At 46.6% G+C, this 20,513-nt stretch overlaps 1 protein-coding gene across 1 annotated transcript in view; it reads right to left on the reverse strand.

Annotated features, from left to right (window-relative positions):
* Positions 1–20,513, reverse strand: part of COL9A3 (collagen type IX alpha 3 chain) — a 66,674-nt gene that overhangs the window by 29,766 nt on the left and 16,395 nt on the right. The window contains exons 6-15 of the mRNA XM_026652913.2: positions 13,942–13,977; positions 12,288–12,311; positions 11,626–11,679; positions 10,717–10,770; positions 8,702–8,743; positions 5,906–5,962; positions 3,385–3,438; positions 3,204–3,257; positions 2,030–2,083; positions 1,004–1,057 (exon numbers count right to left, since the gene is read on the reverse strand). Of these exons, the coding sequence (XP_026508698.1) occupies positions 1,004–1,057; positions 2,030–2,083; positions 3,204–3,257; positions 3,385–3,438; positions 5,906–5,962; positions 8,702–8,743; positions 10,717–10,770; positions 11,626–11,679; positions 12,288–12,311; positions 13,942–13,977 (483 nt within the window). The remainder of the gene's footprint in view (positions 1–1,003; positions 1,058–2,029; positions 2,084–3,203; positions 3,258–3,384; positions 3,439–5,905; positions 5,963–8,701; positions 8,744–10,716; positions 10,771–11,625; positions 11,680–12,287; positions 12,312–13,941; positions 13,978–20,513) is intronic.

The raw sequence follows: 20,513 nt of genomic DNA on the forward strand, positions 1-20,513 counted from the left end.
TAGGGTGAATTTCCCCAGTGTAATGGACCAGCCACAGTCCCACCACTGGGGCGGGGGGTGGTTGCAAAGCAAATGGGCTAAGGGACTCTGCATCCACCATGCAACATAGAACTGGGCTTCATATAAACCACAGTGGAGGAGAGGCTTGGTGGCAGCGCAGGCAGGGTGGATGGTGTGGTTACTGGGTCCACAATCCAATGGCTCAAGTGTCCCTAAGTCTTAAAACAGGAACCTATAATTGGGCGGTATAGAGAGACTGGAGAACTGTCCACAGGTAGGTGTGTGGATTCTGTCCCCCAGCCCCAAGCCCATCACAGTTCTGTACAAATCCCATTCACTCAGGATTTGTTCAAAAGGATGTGTAATTGCATCTTTGGCACAGAATAGAATATTTTACCTTGGGGAAAAATGGTCTTCTGGGCTGGGAGCTAAACATGGATCTGGCCAAGAGGAGGGAACCGCAGGAGAGCAGATGTGGAGCTTGCTCAGCCTCCTCTTACCAAGCGGAACATCTCCCCGTGTAGAAGGCGTGAACAATGCACATAAAAGGGGAGCCCACATCTGCTGAAGTGTGTGTGTGGGGGGGAAAGGTGGACAATGAAGAACTATGGGAGGTGTTGAACCTACGAGGGCCAGAATGAGAACTTGTCGGTGGTTGGGGGAGGACAGCATGAAATCTGGGGCAGGGGAGATGATGTAGCTCTGAGGGGGTGGGGGAATAAGGGGCTGAGGAAGATGGGAACAATCCAGTATCAGATGGGAGAGGTACCAGTGGGAACCAGGAAGGTCTTTATGGAAATACAATTGCGTGTGCACATCTCACTCAGTAAGCACTGTGCTGATGCAACACGTGTGTTATTTCTGGTGAGGGAACTGGGAGGTTCTGTTGTTCACTGGCAGTGGAAGGTTTGGCCTGGTGAAAGCAAGCATTAGGCATCAATAGTGACATTAGAGGCCATGGCCATGAGGATTCAAAGGAAACAAAGTAAGAATGGATACATACTGCTTTCCCTGGAGGTCCTGGGAGTCCTGGTGGCCCTCTGAAACCAATAGGTCCCTAAAAACAATAAGACAGCATTAAAATGCGGCCATCAGGACTCTTCTGGACCAGACAACCTAGCCACACCCCTAGCTGAATTATTTTTACAAAGCAAGAAAGCACATGCATGTCAATGGAAAGTCGCAACATGTTCCTTAATAACTGTTAGGATCTCAATAGACTCCAGCAGAGGATCTTGGTCTAAACCAGCAGGTTTTCACTCTGGGTCTCCTTGCTGTTATCTCCTCACCAGACTCATAACACTCACAGCTGTGAAGCCTTGGTAACGTACTTGGTCCTACAGAAGGACATGGCATCTTCAAAACTCAGCTGTTAACCCCTGAGCTAATGTCCAGGCACACCCGAAGAAGACCATGCTGGTCAGTCACCATTGTTCAGTAAGGGCTTGATCCTACTCTCACTGAAGTCAGTGGTACAGGATTGGACACCATAGGACATCAATGTTCATGATTCCCCCCCCCATATTCTAAAAAATCTTTGTCCTCCCATTGGTTCTTCAGCTTTTCTTTCCAGATGGGAATCACATGCAAAACATTCAGAAGATGTTCCATTCCCCAGCCCTTTGCAAGGCTCAACAGCATCTTTGTGTCGTCACAGGAGATCAGCTTCTCCCCCCACGCTTAGGTTATTACTCTAAGATAGGGTCCGATCCTGTGGATACCCCATGCACAGAACTCCCGCTGTCTTCAAGGTGAGTCCCCTGCCTGGAGAGCTTGCAGGATTAGGCCCACAGTTTTCACCTTCATGGGGCTTCCCTTGTCCCGTCATCCCACAGGGCAACGGGAAGTAATGCCACCTGTAACTTTATTCACACAGTGTCTAATAGCTGCCAAGAGCTTTGCTCTTGCAGGACGTGGACAGGAAATTAACTAGAGGCAGTGATCTCTAATGGCCAATTTATTTTATTCTGCATGGGTTTAACGAGGGAAAAGTCCAGGGGAAAGTCTGGAGAAGATGATAGTTACTTACCCTGTCCCCGACTGGACCCTCTGGGCCAATGAGGCCTCTTAACCCTCTTGGCCCCTAGGTGAGAAAAACAACCCGTTAAAAGCCAATCAGTCAAATATAAAACAGTGAAATGGAAAGAGATAAAGTCGGGGAAGTGAAAACCTAAAAGCCAAGGCAAAGAAGCCTTAAGAAACAGCGATGAGCAGAGGGATTTGGGGACGACGACAAACCCTGTCCCCAAGAACCTCTCCTCAAAGCAGAGAGGTCTCAGACTGAGACAATACAGTCTGGTTCTTCTGTTGGGGAGGGATAGATTCGGGGGGAGGGGGGTGTAACGGTGTGGGGGGACTTGCCTTTGGGCTGAGGCCAAGCCAACCCTGATGACAGAATGAGCCCCACTTGAGGGGAACCAGGCAATTTTCTATTTATAGCAGACAGAGGCAGGAATATGGGGGATGCTCAATAGGCTGTAGTGAGAGAGGCGCCTGCTGGGAAAACCCAGAGACCAGGGGAATTGCTACAGCTAGGAAGTGCTGGGAGCAGCCTGCTAAGGCAGGAAGGACTCTGACCAGACTGAGGTGGGGGTGGGGGTTGGGCTGTACCGAGCTGAAGGCTGGAGGGAAAACTTTTGTGTTTCGCTTTGAACTTTAAGTTAATAAATCAGACTCTAAGGAGGGCAGTTGTGATAGCACAGGAAAAACCCTGTGTGGGGTTTATTTGGAGATCCAAGAAGGGAAACTGAGCTGAGGTGCTGTGTGCAGGGCTGCACTGAGGCCACCAGATGGCATTGTGAGGCAGCCACGCTTTTACCATGGGGATCCATATGACCCAGTGCAGAGCTCAGTCCCATTACCATTCAAACGTGGCACAGGCCCTTCGGCCTCCACCTGGGCCCATGAGATGGGTATTCACTTGAATGTTTCATCCACAGGATGGCACCACTACCAGGCCCGAAGCAAGGCCCGTGCAAGTCAAAGGGAGTCTTTCCATGGACGTCAGTGGCTTTGGATCAGGCCCTCAGTGCAGTCTGTTACCAGCAGCGCACTGCCGTGTCCACAATGGGTGAGAGGGGCTGGCCTGGGACTTGATCCCAGAGCCACATGGACAGACCCCAACAGTTCACATTTCACACTGAAACCCTGCGTGACTGGGGGGAGCATCAGGGGACTGCTTTGGTCTGAAAGGCAGATTTTACCTGCAGGCCGACACTGCCTGGAATCCCCGGAGGACCTGGAGGGCCTGCGTCTCCCTGGGGATAGAAAACCAGAGAGTTAGACAAGATGCAATGATAAATCTCACCCTGGATCCTGGTAACCTTCTTCCCAAGAATCTTCTCCATGCTAACCCTCCCCACCAATCTTTAAACAGAGTTTTACCTTCTCACCATCTTTTCCTATTTCCCCAGGTTCTCCTTTGTGGCCTGTATGCCCCTAAAAATAAAATCAAGAATGAACTGAGAGTTTCATTATTGCTCTGTGGCAGGCTAAGCTATATAAGGGGGACACAGGATTTAAAGCAAGGCAAGGAACTGACGGAAGTTATTGGAGAGGAATTTACGCATCTGCGGTGTAGCATCATTTCTCATTTCTTGGATGGGTGTTGCATTTAGGATAGACAAGCAGTTGATCAAGACGTGTCCGTGTCTATTGGAATGTATTCTACTAAAGTTGTGAAGGATGGGTAACATTTTCAAAAATGCCTTCCAATGGAGACTTTAGGTTCCTGTAACAGGGTGACATGCCCCAGGGGCTGGAGAGCTAAGGGTTAAGCCAGCCCCGATTACAGGACTAGCCACACCTCGGTTGAATCAGGCGATCCGGGGGGAAAAAGTGGGCAGGAAGTTGATGTGGGGTGGGGAAGCCCAGGAGACTGCAGGGCCCTGAGTCAGCAGGGGAAATGCTGAAGAAGCAGAAGAGAGTGGGAGAAAGCTGTCAAGGCAGGGAGGTCTGGGAGAGACCTTGTGCACACAGGGGAGAGACAGTAAAGGCCAGCTGGGATGAAGGCTGTGAGAGTTTGTGTTATCTGGGATTAGTCATGAGAGAGACACTGAACTGCTTGGTGCTGGTATGTACCAAAGGACTAAATAAATGGGAACCACCTTTGAACTGTGAATTCTGAAAGGGCCCTGAAGAGAGGGAAACAGAGGCAGGGCACCACAGAGTGATCTCTGGCCACGAGGGGGCTGCCCATGTTACAGTTCCTAAATGCCTAAGGATAAAATTTTCAAAAGCATCTAAGTGACTGAGAACCAAAAGTCCTAGTCACTTTTGAAAATGGGTCTTAAGTGCTTTTGAAAATGTTGCCCTGTGTCACTTTTGAAAATGGGGTTTGGGTGCTTTTGAAAAATGTTACCCTAGGTCTTTACATTTTTTTAAAAGCCCATTCATGCAAAAGGGTATTTAACCTTCCACAGCTCATTATTACAGCTACGGCAACCCCGTCAGGCTGGCAATGAACCCATATACACTCGAACGAGCTGGATATAAAACTCTGCCTTGCTTCATTTCCTTCCATCCCCACTACTATTGTGGCAAAAGACCATACTAATACTAGTTAGCGGGTGAAATTCCTCACTGTGCAGAGGATCAGCTCAGGACCTATCCATTACTTAAGCCCTATTCGGAGACTTTCTTATTTCGCGGGCCTTGAATTTCACCCCTTACCACTAACAGCTGACTGTATGTGTTTCTAACGATCTCTCAGTTCTCTGGGGAGCTGAGCATTTCCCGCAGAGGGCTGAATTCCATGGGAGCTGAAGGACACCAGTATTTCCCCAGGAGACACTCAGCCTCCTGCAGGATTGGCCCTCTACATCTGCTAAATATTGCTGCAAGGATTAGAGAAACTGAGCTCCCCCAGCTCAGCACCCGAGCAGCTGGTTGAGAAGCTGAGCTGAGGTTTGGTCCCACCAGACAGGTGAACTATATATTCGGTACCCAATCCGTGCAAGGTGGGGGATGGGAAGTGAGGGGTATTGCCTTTCAGTGCGGCTGAACGCCCCCTGCAGCCTTGAATGTACATACTGCCAGCAGCACATTGTAAACCGAGGAGCAGTTGGGTTCTACGGTAGGTGGGAAATAGGGTGAAATGGTATTTGGTCATGTGAGTTAGGCCCTCCACAATACAATAGGTATCTCTGCAGCACAGTGATAAGTGTACTTTAAAAACCCGGGATGTGTTTCTAAGGGGATGGGGAGGCAGGCATGGGCTAGCGGTGCTCCAGCTAACATGTTAAAAAGAGCAGGGTAGCCAGGCCAGCAGCTCGGGCTACTTGCCTGAGACATGCCCAGGGGGGTCCGGGTGGGTTTGTACTCAGGTAGCTACCCCGAGCCACTGCCCTTGCTACCCCAGACACACTCTTATTTTTAGCGCACTAGTTGGAGCAGAGCAAGTACGTCTGCCTTCGTGCGCTGGGGAGCACCCTCCCAGTTGCGGTGGAGACAGTCAAAATTACAGCTAACAAAGAGAGACTCTGAGCTCAATCCTGCAAGGACCCGGAGCCCCGATTTAGCAAAGCACTTAAGCATGTGCTTAACTTTAAGCACTGCAAATTCTCCCACTGCAATCAATGGGGGTGTGTGTGGTTAAGTGCTTTGGTGGATCGGGGCACCTGGCGGGATCAAGCCCTGTGTGTTTGGAACTCCCATGGATGTTAATGGGAATGCCATGTGCTGAGAGCAGGATGGGGCCTGTATCCTTCACTTGTCTCTTGAAAATAAAAGCTGGTGGCATTTTGTGTCCGGGTAACGTACTCCAAGACCCACCGGCTCGGATAAAGGAGGACTGTAGTGTACTTTGTACAATGTAAACCTGAGTCCTGCTCTCAGCCACAGGGCCTCCCGCTGCCACACGTTCTGGGACTCAACTCCTTGTGTTTACAGAGGATATTTTTCTTACCTTGAATCCTGGCATTCCTGGAGGACCCGGAGGGCCTGGGGGGCAGAGAGCGGGGCACTGCACAAAACAAACAGCCATGGGTTTAGCTAGCACAGACAATGGGTGTTTGGAGCAAGGCGGATGTCATTATTATTGAGGGGGAAAATATGCTGGTCAATGATACTAACACTAATACCTAGCTCTTATATATTGTTTGCAGGGTTGGTGTAGCCTTGTCGGTTCCAGGGTATGAGAGAGACAAAGTGGGGGCAGTAATAGCTGTTATTGGACCAACTTCTGTTGGAGAGATAGAGACAACCTTTGGAGCTACAAGAGCTCTTCCTCCGGTCTGGGCAAGGTGTCAGTGTGTTAACTGCCCAATTCACCTTGAATGTTCCGCCGTGTAACACTGAGGGCAAGTCTACACTTAAAACGCTGCATGGGCGGTTTGCACTGCTGTAATGCTTTCATGAAGATGAGGGGAGAGAGGTCTCCGGTCTGCATAGTTAATCCACCTCCCCGAGAGGATTAACTCTCCCGCTGACACAGCACTCTCTACGTTGGGGGTTAGGTTGGTATGACTACATTGCTCAGGGGTGTGGATTTTTCACACCCCTGAGCGAAGTACTCATACCGATATAGGTCTGTAGTGTAGACCAGACAGGAGTACCTTTCCCAGACTGGAAGAAGAGCTCTGAGTAGCCTGAAAGCTCGTCTCTCTCACCAACAGAAGTTGGTCCCATAAAAGATATTACCTCTCCCACCTTGTAGCTCTTATAGCACTTTTCATCAGTAGAACTCAAGCACTTTACAGAGGGAAGCCAGTATCACTATCCCATTTTACAGATGGGGCAACTGAGGCACAGGGAGATGAAGTGACTTGCCCTAGGTCACCCAGCAGACCAGTGGCAGAGCTGGGAATAGAACCCAGATCTCCTGAGTCCCCATCCAGTGCTCTATCCACTAGGCCACACTGCCTCCAAAAACCTGAACATTTCATGAAAAAAAAAATCTACATTTTTCAGCAAAATTTGAGAAATATTTAGTCCAGTTCTAGTTAATAACCTCCAGGTTTGCTTCCTGTGATGCTGGAATCTATTCTGTGGCCTAATTAGAGAGACTGATTAACACACAAAAGAGGTAACGACTGCCACTTCATAGCGCCTCTCAACAACAGGAGAGGATTTTCTCAAGTCTAAACTTAGCAGGTGGCCTCAGGGGCTTGGGAGCAAAACATGAAACAAAGCTGGGCACATGGATGGATTCTGTAATCCAGGCCGTAAAGCCCCAACTCAATTTTAGACATCTCCTATGAACGTATACCTAGGAACTCAGGACTGGAAGGGACCTCCTGGGTCATGAGTCCAGCCCCCTGCTATCACAGGCAACTCCAGCACAGAATCCTGTTCATAAACTTACCAAGCTCCATCTCAAAACTAGTTAGGTTATTTGACCTCACTGTTCCTATTGGAACCTCATGCCTCTGATGGTTAGAAAACCTTCTTCTTTTGCATCACCCAAGCCAATCACCTACTGTACATGTCAATGGGAGTTGCATGCCTGGATCGAGAGTAATACGGTCTCTTCTATCTAGACTTCCTAATATTGACTGCAACCCTGGCTGAGTCTGGAAAACATAGGGCCTAGAGACATCAATACTCACTTCCGTGGGCTTTGAATCAGGCCCTAAACCGTATTTTAAAAAGAACAAGGATATTTATTTACAGCAGACCATGTCCACTGATCTTGCTCTACTGGAAAACTTGGGCTCGGTCATGCAAACAATTAGGAATACACTTAACTTTACTCCCATTAGAAGTTGTACTGATCTCACCCGATCAAAGGAAAAGCTCATGCATAAAAGTTTACAGGAATGGGAATTTAGTTAAAAATGAAGCGAACTATCAACAGATTCTCAAGCTGCGTCTGGCCCACATGGGAGAGTCTTCTAGAATTTCACAGGGATTAAATCAAAAGCTGTATAAAAGTTTAAGAGGATTCTATATAGAAAATAAAGAATGAGATCTTTCTATAGGTTTTTGTTTTGTTTTGTTTTTTACTTTTGTATATAATTCTGTAGCAGGGAGATAGTTTTCTATTAAATTCTATAAAGTGGCCTAAAAAGTTACCAAAAAGTTATTTTCTATTATATTCCAGAAGTCTTTCCCAAAAGGCAGTGTCAACAAGACAGAAGCTTTTTTGGAGTACTCTAATTAGGAAAGCAAAGAAGCTGTCATAACAACAGCTGGGAAATCTTGAAATGTCACTTATATCGCTCATTACCTTAATGTCTGTTTCATTCCTTTGAAATAAAGAAATCAAGACATTTGCTCAAAAAGGAAAGAACAAACAAGGATTATGCTCATGGGAGCAAGGTGCTGCTGCCCATGGAAATAAACAGCAAAACAAATTTGACCTTTTCTGTTTGAAACAGATGCATGAAAAATTGTCATCAGTTGTCAAATGCTAAAATTTGTTTTTATTAAACTGGCACGGGATCAAACATAGGCAAAATCAACAGTAGGGAAGCAAGGATCAAATTGAAGTAAAATGACAAGGAATATCCTGAAACAGCACTAAAATATCTGCATACTTGAAAGAGTCCAAGGCCCTGATAGGGCAAATACTCATGCACCTGGAAGACATTATCCACACAACAGCTCCATTAATTTAATGGGTAATGCTACTCCCAGGCATGTTTGCATGATCTAGCCCTTGCACATTAAAACAGACCTATGTTCACCCAAATCCATACATAAAAAATTGTTTAAGGGGTTAAATTAACAATGTGTTGCTACAATATAAAGAAAAACCTACCTGAAGGTCCCCACTGCCATCAGGAAGAACCCCTGGAAGACCCTATAACCAAGAACATTTGGACTTTTAAATATATCAACACAAAGCACCAAAGGAAATGTTATCTCCAAAAAACATATTTTATTGACAGAGATATTTTCTACTTCTGTATTGCCTTTTTCATCAAAGCACTTCACAGATATTCATGAGTTAGCTAGGTCAATATATTTACACTCCTTTTACAGGGAGGTAAAATGGAAGCAGCACTAGGTTGAATGGCTTGCCCAAGTCACACACCCCTTGGCAGATGGCCAGCATCAGGCCTATGAGCCACTTACATTTTCCAGAGATGGATGAAGTAGGGTGACCAGATGTCCTGATTTTATAGGGACAGTGCCGATTTTTGGGTCTTTTTCTTATATAGGCTCCTATTACCCCCCACCCCCGGTCCTGATTTTTCACACTTGCTGTCTGATCACGCTATCAATGAAGCAAGGTCACCCACCTCAAATCAGTGGCAGAGTTAGCAACAGAACCCCAGAATCCAGGAGCCCTGACAGCTAGTCATGTGCTCTAACCACTAGACCATACAGCTGCCAACACAATGGCTGTGGCTTAAGCAGACCAACATAGAGGTGTGGTTATATCTGCAGGATGTGGGGAGGAACCATGTTTTCCAAGGAGTACATTTTCCAGAGGGAACCCCAATTCCATGTTCCCAAGATTGGTATCTCACAGAGAATTTCCCTTTATAGGGGTGGGACTTTCCACTCATTGTCTAATGCAGAAGTCTTTAAAGGAGACCCATCTCCTCAGTTATATGTAATTACCAACAACCCTACCTGCACAATTACTCCACTACACACAAAAGCTAGTTTTAGGATATGTGTGATCCCGCATGGCATCCGTCCCCCTCTTGGGATGGCTGCTGGTACACACAGTGGTTGGGGAGGCTAGTACAACCATAGCTAACAGAGGTGGCTGTTTTAGCTCACACAGTAGACAGAGGCTCATGCTTTTAGATGCACAAGTTAAATCCCAACAGCCAGCAACCCACACAAGGACATGGGATCACAGGAACACAGGGTCTGATATAGTGCATCAGACTGTCGCTCCATCTGATACCGGCTCTTGCCTCTGTCAGAGTAAGCAATCCCTCCAGACAGGGAGCCAGACATCTTCACAGGATCATCTTCACCCGATCAGGCCCCAAGACCAGCTGTTTTTGAGGAACGTGAAGAAAAATCCCATAACAATACGGCCAATCACACCATGGTTACCCGGGAGGAAAAATCTTTCCCGTGATCAGTGTGTGCCCTGAAGCCACATGGCATTGCATCATGCCCTGCCCACTCGGCATCAGCAGGAATAATAAACACTCATAAGCACGGGAAATAAACAGTCATTGCTTTCCCTCTAATGCAGTGTTGCTCAAACAGGGGACCGCGAGGGTATCCCAGGGGGTCTGCGAGCCCTGCTGATCAACTCCTCCCCCTCCCTCCCATAACTCTCCCCCTCCTGCACACCGGGGAACAGCTGCTCAGTGGCGTGCAGGAGGCGCTGGGAGGGAGGGGAAGGAACGGGTGCGCTCGGGGGAGGGGGGGCGGAATCATGTCTGGGGTGTGCAGGAGGTGCTGGGACGGAGGGGGAGAAGCGGGGATGGGGCATGCTCGGGGGAGGGGGCGAAAAGAGGCAGGGAAGTGGAGGGGTAGGGGAGAAGCGGGGACAGGAAAAGGTGGGGCGGGGCCTTGGGGGAAGGGGTGGAGTGGGGGCAGGGCCTGGAGCTGAGCAGGGGCCTTGGGGGTCTGTGAAAAAATTTAATTCAAAATGGGGGTCCTCGGGTTGCTAAAGTTTGAGAACCACTGCTCTAATGCATTGTTTTTAGCGTGTAGGGAACACTTCAACTTAAGTGGGAGTTTAAACCTAAAACAGCAAATAAAATGCAACTGCCCTGTCAGCTGCTTCCACGGGCACAAGAAGAAGATTCCAAAAATCACACCAAGTTTAGCTTTCTACATGGAAAAATCACAACTTACTGGAGGCCCTGGAGGTCCAGGCTGTCCTGGGAATCCTGGAAGACCTGATGGTCCCTAAAAGGAGTGAGAAATAATAAGAATTCCCATATACACCCTCTGTAGAATCTCTCTTGGAAAAAAAAAGAGTTCACTGAAGGACCCAATCCTGTTCCCACTCAAATCAACAGACGTTTTGCCGTTCAATCCAATGGGAGTGGGGCAGGCCCCAAATACTATATATGAGATGAATGAGGATAAGAAGGTTTTCTTGGGACAATTTCACCATATTAATAACTTGACTGAAAATCCGAAAAGAAATGAAAGTGCAATCACATTTTTTACTGTGGCGTAAGGGGACATGTCTAGAAGAGGACTGAGCCGTGGTGTCTCTTTCTGCAGATGCTTTTGTGCCTGCCAAAGGAATTGCAAGGACAAATCTGAGTATTTGCACCTGCATTCCTTCAGTCCGAGGCATAAGTCCTCAGGAATTGTACTTCAAAATGCGAATGCAAATTTTGTGCATGACTGCAATATATTAAATGGCTTCATGCCAGTGACACACTTGAGCTCCAGGTGTGACAAATCCCCTGCCACAAAGAATGGACGCCGTTGTCACCAGCTAACCTGCACACATGTAGCATGAGAAACAAAGACTTCCTTCGCAGTTACAGCTTACACGCCCTGTAGACTTCAGCCACTAGAGGGCGAGTTGACTGAACACTTGAGCAGCTCTGGCATGGTAGCTGACACATACCCACCGCACTAGCCAGTACAGGGAATGGCATCTCCTGCTGGCCTATTCACAGAGCAAGTGTGGTGTCATACTCTCATTAACCTTCCCAAGTGCAGCAAGAGGCCAGAAATAGACCTTGTTCTTCCGTGGCTGCAGGATGTTCAATCAATGGGAATTAAACAGCAAAGGAAACTCACAGGTGACCCCTGAAGTCCGTTTCCACCCGGGAGTCCGCTGGCTCCTGGAGGCCCCTGTAAAATAGAGCTAGAACATTACCCATGCTGCTACCCAGCAGAGCCCTCACAGTACAAAAGCAAACACTTTACGCTGCTCACCCCTCCCACTCAGGGACTGGTCCAATCTTACACCCCTCCCTTACACACCTTATCACCCCATTGGCCAGATGCTCGCTATACAAACACAGACACTCCCTGGCTACCTGTGCCCTGTCCCCAAGAGGTATCCCCTTCCAGGGGAAAGCAATGAAATGTTCCCACCAGTTACAAAGCTGCTGCACCCTGTGGCGTCTCTAATTCACATCAGAGGCCAAACCGGCCTCCAGTAATGTAAAGGGTGCATCAGGCCATCCTTAGCCATGGCTTCACACCCACTGGATTTTGCGTGGCTCAGAGCACTCAAGGATCTGGGTCTGTGGGTGGGTTTTGGAGAAAATACCGAACTAGAACACAACCAATGTAATAATTTAAACCCCCTTTTTGAGGCCTGGTCTACTCTTAAAACTTAGGCCAACCTAGCTATGTTGCTCTGCGGAGTGAATTTTTCACACCCCTGAGCAATGTAGCAAAGTTGACCCAATGTTGTAGTGTAGACCAGCCCTGGGAAAGATGCTGCTACTTACCGGAGGGCCTGGCAGTCCTTTGCCCTGAAAACAAAATTTAAAACAAAGAAAGATCATTTGGAAACTGACCACACAAAGAGTGGATCATTGTATCAAAAAAACACTTCCCCCCCAACACTCCCCTAGCACCTATTATTCTAATTTAGTCAGAAAGTGGAGCCAGAGACAGTTACTGAATCCTAGATTTGTCATCTGTATTTTGTGTTCACTTTTCCTCTTTGTTGCCCGTGGGCTATTCTCTGCTGCAAGATTCATCCAGTGACCCATCAACGGGTCATGTGCACATATCAGGTTAGAAATATAGCCTCCCCTTCGTTTTTTTTTTTTAACCTGGTTTTCTCTACAAATCTTTTGCTGTTGGAGAGCCACTTCTCTTGGCACCTGTTAAAAGCTACATTAAAAGAAAACCATCTCTCTGGGGATATGAAAAAAAAAAATCTACCACCCCCCCCGACAAAATAAGGACTGTGACCGAGTTAATGTTATGTGACCGAGTTGTGTGACCGGCTTCTGGCCCGTAAACACAGAGTTTACAATATCATCGAGAGATCATCGATTCCAAGGCCACAAGGGGCACTTTGATCACTTAGTCTGACCTGCAGTACAACATAGGCCATGTCACATGTGGGCGAGGTATGTTATCCCATCTCGCCCGTTCTGACCTCGGGAGCGGACAGTCTATTGAAACTGACAAGCAACCGGAATGCTTGTCTCTTTGTGCACCTCGATATTCTGCCTCCTGGTCATAAGAAGAGAGGACCAGCAGGAGCAGCGGTGTCAGTAGCACGCGCTGATGTTGCACACTGAGTTAGTCATGCCTGTTTGCTCCCTGGGCTGAGAAGCTGGATTTTTAATACCATAATAATCATCACCTTGGAAAAGGCTATTTGATTTTTCAGCATTAAGGAGCCAAGGTTTTTTAAATGCAGTATTTCAGTGGAGAGGTTATATCTGGAATTAAACACATGCCCATCATTTAATTTCCCAGTAGGGTTTTTGAGGGGCTTTGTTACTAAGACATCAGTACTGATCAATGTGGATTTAGCTCTAAATTTTTCTGTAATACCATTGGTCCAAATAGCGATGGTTAAATGTGACTCCCCAGTAAATAAAGAGATCTTCTAACACAGCTGTGTGGATTTCAGAATTATTATAAAGTCTCTGAGGATGCTTAACCAGCTGGATGGTTCAACAGGCTGGACATTCTGACAGCTCCTTTTTATAGGCTGGAAAAGACCTTATCTCGCCCAGCGCAATGCTCGATGAGTTGGCATATGTCCACTGCTGACAGGAACCACGCTGGGTAATTTATAAATGTTGGGCCAAAGCTCACTGAAGCAATAGAAAGTCTCCTACTGAGTTCAGTGGGCTTTGGATCAAGCCTTTGACAGCTAGAACTGGTTTTATATATTTTAAATATATATATTTTAATACAGCCCCCTCCCGGCCAACATCTCTACTTAGTACATTATCTCTTTTCATCTTTGAGCCATTATGTTTGGTTCAAGACAAGACCCACATCTTTTCTTGCCCTGTGATCTGACCCTCACAATGAGATAGCTGTCATCAAAACAGGCTTTGCTGGTACTTTACTATGGGGAATTCTGCACCTATATTACGCTACACAAGTCTGCAAATTCTCAGAATTACTTACAGCTGGTCCAGGCGGCCCTGCAGGTCCTAAAGCACCCTGTAGGATTAGAAACATCAGAATATGAGTTAGGGTTAGGCCTCTCCACAGAAGTAAAAGGGGAGTTTCCAATCCAGATGCCAGTCTGCTGGCTCATACCATCCAGAACTCACCAGATCATGGTGTACCTTCCATCTTACACATCTTCCATCTTACACCATGCACATGGAAAAGCGAGTCTGAATTCACAGACATGAGTAAAAGACCCTTGGACATGTCTGATTAGTTAAATGATTCAAGAACGTTCTTGATGCTCAAAACAGAGCCTCCAGGAACCTTTTCCCTACTCTCTTAGAAAAATCTGTGAGCCGATATTAAAACACGAGACTCCACTAAGTGAGACTAAATATGGGGAACCACTACACGCCACAGATTGGTCACTGGGAATCTTTAAAGTTTGCTACAGATAGAGTGAATCTCACTGGCTCCCATTTGAAACGTCCCGTTTCATAATTACTTCATGCTGTGGACCCGAAGGCTATATTTGAAATCGTTGACAGGATCGGGACCCAACTGTACTGCATTTTATTAATTCATACTTTCCCCCTTCAAGCAAAGATGTTTAGATTCCATGACTTGTCTCTTTTTGCCAGCTATTCTGGTGTTATTTCCCTCTTGCTTTTGCATTCCAAACCTTAAGCCTGATTTACAGTTTTCTGAGCGATGTTTGCAATCTTAAATTTTACTCTAAAATCAGATCACTGAAGTTGCTAAGTTCCTGCTTCATTACAGATAACAAGAAAGACAGCTGGGCTTTTTTAATCCCTTTGTTGTGTTCTGAAGGTGCCAACGCTGTAAAGAGCCTATGAAATTAATCATTGGTTAATGCTCCAAAGCAGACTAAATGGAAAAATGAATGAAGAAAACACTGTTCCCTGCATGGTGATTCTACAGCCACTGAACACAATGGGTTACAGAATGGCAGGCCTCCTGTAACTTCATCTCTGCCCTTGCTGCCATGTGAAATTACAGGAAAGATTTGGGCTTATTCACATTGGTGTTGAGGGCAAACACATTTCCTTCTGTTTGAGTAAGCAACTGTGCTCAATGGTGCGTGCTGAATCATACAATTCACCAGCCATCTTCCCTACAAATATCTGGAGACTCAGAGGGCTTATCTATAAGCACACTGCGGTACTGACTATAAATAAAACATTAGCCAGCAATACGCTAAGTCTCATGGCATAGATGATCGTTCATACTAATGCCATGCCCAGCGGACTGTAATGTCAAACAGGGTTGTCATCCCCACCTTCTAAAAACTGGCAACAGGTTTGTATTTCTCTGAGAAAACTCCATGACATCTTTAGCGACTCTGGAGTCCTCACTCCTGCAGGTTGGGATTTGCAAAACTTTATGGTGTGCCAATATGCCCAGGATCAGCCGTTTGCCTGTGTAATTAACCTACCTTAAAATCTACACTGTACCGGAACAGTCAGCAACAAGCCTTAATGCAGTAACTGATCCTGGAGCTTGAGGGAATATTTACACTGCACACTAAACTCAGGCTCCAAGTCAGGTTTGAGCCCAAGCCCCGCTTCCGTCCACACACACATCAATCTGACTCCAGTCGGCAAGTATTCAGGGCCCAGGTTGTGGGGGGGAAGGTGGGTCAGAGCCCAAGTCACACGGTGACTCAGGTCCTAGCCCTGTCATTTTGCAGTGTGGACACAGGTCAAGCCGCAGACCCAAGTCAGAAGTTCTTCATATTGCACTATGGATGTTAGCACGGCTGGGAGACTCAAATTCAGCAACTGCAAACCCAGGTTGACAATGCAGTGCGGAGGCTCAAGCGAGGGCTTGGAAACATCCAGTCCACAAGCCTGGGTCCCATAGTCCCGGGCTTACACTGCAGTTGACGCACCCCTAGTTAGCTGTCTACTGTCATATCAAAAATGACCTTCATCAAGACACGCTTTTGATGACACCTGTAACAATGAAGAGTTCCCTAGGAAATAGCATGGTATGCTCCTAGCAAAGGAAGAATTCAGAGATGTGTCTGCATGGCATACTAATGCCCGAGTGGGACTTCTCCCATGCTTAGGCACAGATTTTAACCTTGCAAGATCAGGTCCTAAAATCCCAATTCAATTTCTAAAGGGCTAGATTGGGAGCCCCTAGTGTGGAGCAGCCGTTGCTGTTGTATAAGGAGGTAACTACGGGAACCAAAGGTTATTTTCCACCTGGGAAGGTGAGGACAGATCAGGGAATCGCACGCTTGACTGCGGCTGACAGCAGGTGCTGGTTACTACTGTGTCGATAAGGTTTAAATACAAGCTCTCTGGGCTTGAGATCACACACACATGCACCCTCGCCCTGACAAGTAGCCCCACTGAAATCAACACGGCTATTAATGTGAGCCTTCTGCCACCCTGCCTGCCCAAAGCAGCCCTATAGCGGCATTCTCCAGCAATACGGCTCCAACACGACCCCCGCCTCCCTCCCTGGAGTCAATGTAGGGGGCACGTGCAGGGAAACCAGAACTTGGCTGGGGCTTCCCTACAGCTCAGCAATTCCCAGCTGCTGTATCAGCCCCGCAGGGTCACTGATGGCCACTCTAAGTTACACCCAAGGACCAGCCCGGTACACAGCCACACCAGGATCTGGGCAGCACAGAAGGGAGCTCGAAGACTCAGTCAAAGATGTGGGTCAGTATTTTCAGAGGCCTTTGGAAAAATGGGAAGGGGACGAGCTAAGGCAGACATCCTGGGGGAACGAGTTCCACTCCCTAGATGCTCCTGTATCTACCAGTGAAAATGGAATAGTTTACTTCTTATCTCAAATGACTGACACACACGCATGAATGCGCACATAGGATCGTTGTCTACAGAGCGTAACTTAGGGAGCTGTGAGGTACCCAAGAACTAAGGGCTTATACAAATCTGTGCATGGGAAATGCACGGGAGCTCCACAGAAACCTGCTTCAACGTGAATCTCTTGGCATTTGGGCAAAACCTCAGTAGCTGAGTATTTTTAAAGTTTTCATTTTTCACCACCATTGTTAGTCTTGGAGAACAATTTATTGGTCCAAGTAACACACCATCTGGCCTTCCCATAGCATTGCTACCACCTGGGAAATGAAACAGCATCAGGAGACCAGCTCTCGTGTTATTTCAGTGCCATCAATGGCTCCAGGAAGCTTGAAAAAGTCAATGAAATGTGTAAACACACAAATATTAGACCCCAAGCCCGACCCTCTTTTCTACTGCCCAGAGTTTCTGCTTGAGTTTAGCGGACTGATGTTCTCAAAGTTCTTAGTCTATTCTTAACCAGAAAGGAGGTTTAGCTGTGACAGGGTAGGGAAAATACAGCCAGACAGCCGATAACAGAAGGTTGACTTAATTATTCATGTTAACAAGCATGAGGGAAGGGAGGAGGAGGAGGAGGAGATGTGCCACTCTTATTCAACGTGAGTGATAGTGAGCTCATCTTTTGTTTAATGGCACCAACACAGGCCTCACGTTGAATTTTTCTATGCTGTGTTGATGCTCACGATGCGAGATAGAACGGCTTTGTTCACCTGCCCCCACAGGTCTTTACTTGCATTGCTACTATTGTTCTCAGTTGCTGCGATTCCAGGGTAAAGGCAGAACTCAGAACAGTAAATGAGGTGGTGACAGACTCAGACACACAACAAGCGATGTATTTATTTATAGGCCATTTTAAACTTAACGCTCAGCCAGTAAAAATTTACACAAGAAGCCCCACGTGAGTGGAGTGCTCGTCTGTTACATTCACTGACTCTCGAGATTCTCAGGGTCAGATTGCCACAGGCTCACAAAAAGCTCGCACAAAATCCATGCCCAATTTGCACGTGCAGTTCCCATGACGGCACACACAGACGGTCAATTCTGCCAGTGTGTGTGTGCAATTGTGCATGGTGACTGCATGCACAAACTAGAACAACCGCCCATGCCATTGTTAATTTAGCCCCCAGGTTTTCAGAATGTCATCCACATAATTGCACATGTAGGCCCCGAGATTGGATCGGGCGGCATGCATAGAACCCCTTTGAAATTGCCGCTAGAGCTCCCTTTTCCTCCCAGCAACTCCCCAGGGAAAGAGCGTGAAGGTCAGGTTCCCACTTGAAGAGCAGCCTCGCGGGATTGCCTCCTTGTCTGGGGGAGTCTGTCAGGCTGCCACACACTCCAATTGCCTTGGCTCTTACCCCCCGCCCCAAAATCAAAAAAGAATAGTATTTTTTTAAATGCACAATTTAGAAATGGTGGGGGGGGGGGGGGGAGTGAAAGCAGAAGTGTAGACAATAAATTGCAGGTGTCTCAGAGATGACACCGGTACAAATGCACCCTAACAGCCCCATTATTTTCTACTGAGGAATTTTGCGTGTGTTTGGAGACCAGTCTGTCAAGAGCTATAGCACGTACTCCTCTTTCAGAACCTGTCAAATGAGGCCGGGGTGAACCAGTTCTGATAAAAACTCTCGCATGCCACCACCCAAAACTCAAACTGAACCAGAAGTGATTTTTCTATGGGCTAGGATTTTTTAAGGGGCCTAAGGGTGCTTAACTCCTCTAGGATCCTTTAAACATGCTGGTCTTAGGGTATGTCTTCACTACCCGCCGTATCGGCGGGTAGCAATCGATTTATCCGGGATCGATATATCGTGTCTCGTTAAGACGCGATATATCGATCCCCGAACGCGCTCACCGTCGACTCCGGAACTCCACCAGAGAAAGCGGCGGTAGCGCAGTCCACGGGCGAGCCGCGGCCGTCAATCCCGCGCCCTGTGGACCCAGGGTAATTCAATCCAAGATACTTCGACTTCAGCTACGCTTTTCGCGTAGCTGAAGTTGCGTATCTTGGATCGACCCCCCCTTCCCCCCAGTGTAGACCAGCCCTTAGAGTTCAGAAGATTTCTGATGACTTTCACTTCATGTTCTCTCTCCTGCCTTCCCATGACCTGGTCCAGATTGCTGTCAGGAATGGAAGTACTGAAATATTATGGCCAAGTATTTGGGTTCCACAGAACATGCCTGGGAAATGGAAGTGACCTTTATTTTCAGAGGGATTTAAAAGGAAGCCAAAAGACCCTCAACTCAAGGTTAAAACTTGGCATCCAATCTCTCAGCCAGGAAACCATTATTTTAATTCAGAAATATTTGGGGGGCATTTTCTGAATTTGAAAAGAGTCTGAAATTGTATCCAGTACAGAGTGTGATAAGACAGATGGACAGACCTGGAAAATAACCCAGTAACTGCTGGTCAGAATGTTTACTTGGTGATCCCAGGAAGCACTGCCTTTCCACCCCAAGATTTCTGCATACCAACCCAGATTAGAAATGTTTTCCCTTATTAAATTTAAGGAGGATGATTAAGCAAACAGATTTCTGAGGAGCCAAGTGGCTCATTAAGAAGTGTCTTGCTAGGAACAGGCTGTAATCCGATAAAAATCAACTCTATTGCAGATGCCAACTCAGCCATTGTCCCATTGCATATTACTCAGGTTTTCTTCTGATCACTTTCATCTTTAACCCTAAAACCTTTACAACCACTGAGGACAAGGCTAGATACTGCTCCTGTAAAAAGAAAATGTTAAGTTCCTGACACCTACTGAGTTAAACCTGGATTCTGCTCCCATTGAAATCAATTGCATAACTCCCATTGACTTCAGCGGGGCAAGTTCGGGTCCTTAATACATAGCAATGAAGGTTCCTTCTACTTTTCAATGATTATAGGTCAATATGCAGTCCTGGAGTCAGGTGTGACTCAATTAAGTTCAGTGGAGGTGCACCAGTTAATAATGCATTTTCTGACTCAACTCATTCTCCTGATAACACTCTGCTTTCTCTTAGGATTGGAAAATAATCTTACCATAATTTTTTACAGTGGGGCAATATTATTTCTGAATATCCATGGATACAGTATATAAAATGTGTGGCTAATATGACATTCTAAATTCAGACATAAATATAAATTATTATGGGTTCTAGAAAGTAGCTGAGTCTTGGTATTTTCTCAGAGATCCACTGATTTATTGATGCATTCTACACTGTGTACACACAGTATAAAACACTAAACTTCAAACAGCCCCTTTAAAATCTTTTGATCTTTTAAATCTTTAAAATCCTTTGGCATCAGCAATAAGGTGATAATCCAGATAATCTCATAGCCAAAATTAATTGTTTTCTTGTTTAAAAATTTCTCAGGGCTGACAATGCCATTGATATAGGAACAGTCCTACTCCTAAAGTCAATGGGAGAACAGACCTAGAGTAACTGAACTATTTCATTAGGCTGCTTGAGAATCTCTTTGCCCAACCAAGAGAGGCAGCCTTTATGGGAGAACAGAAACATTTCTTAATAATATAGTAACAGAAGCTAAAAATCTCTTGTGAATACACTGCCATAAGCCAAGCACACCTGTTCATAGTGACAGCCAGAAAAGCCTTTTTTACCCACAGAGGCCCAAGTTTAGGAAACATCCTTATTCAGAAAAGAACTTAAGTATGTGCTTAACTTTAAGCACATGCTTACATCCATTGAAGACAGTATGCACATGCTTGTATTGCATTGACT

The sequence above is a fragment of the Terrapene carolina genome, unplaced genomic scaffold (assembly GCF_002925995.2).
Source record: "Terrapene carolina triunguis isolate 2854851 unplaced genomic scaffold, T_m_triunguis-2.0 Scaffold130, whole genome shotgun sequence".
Lineage (NCBI taxonomy): Eukaryota > Metazoa > Chordata > Testudines > Emydidae > Terrapene > Terrapene triunguis.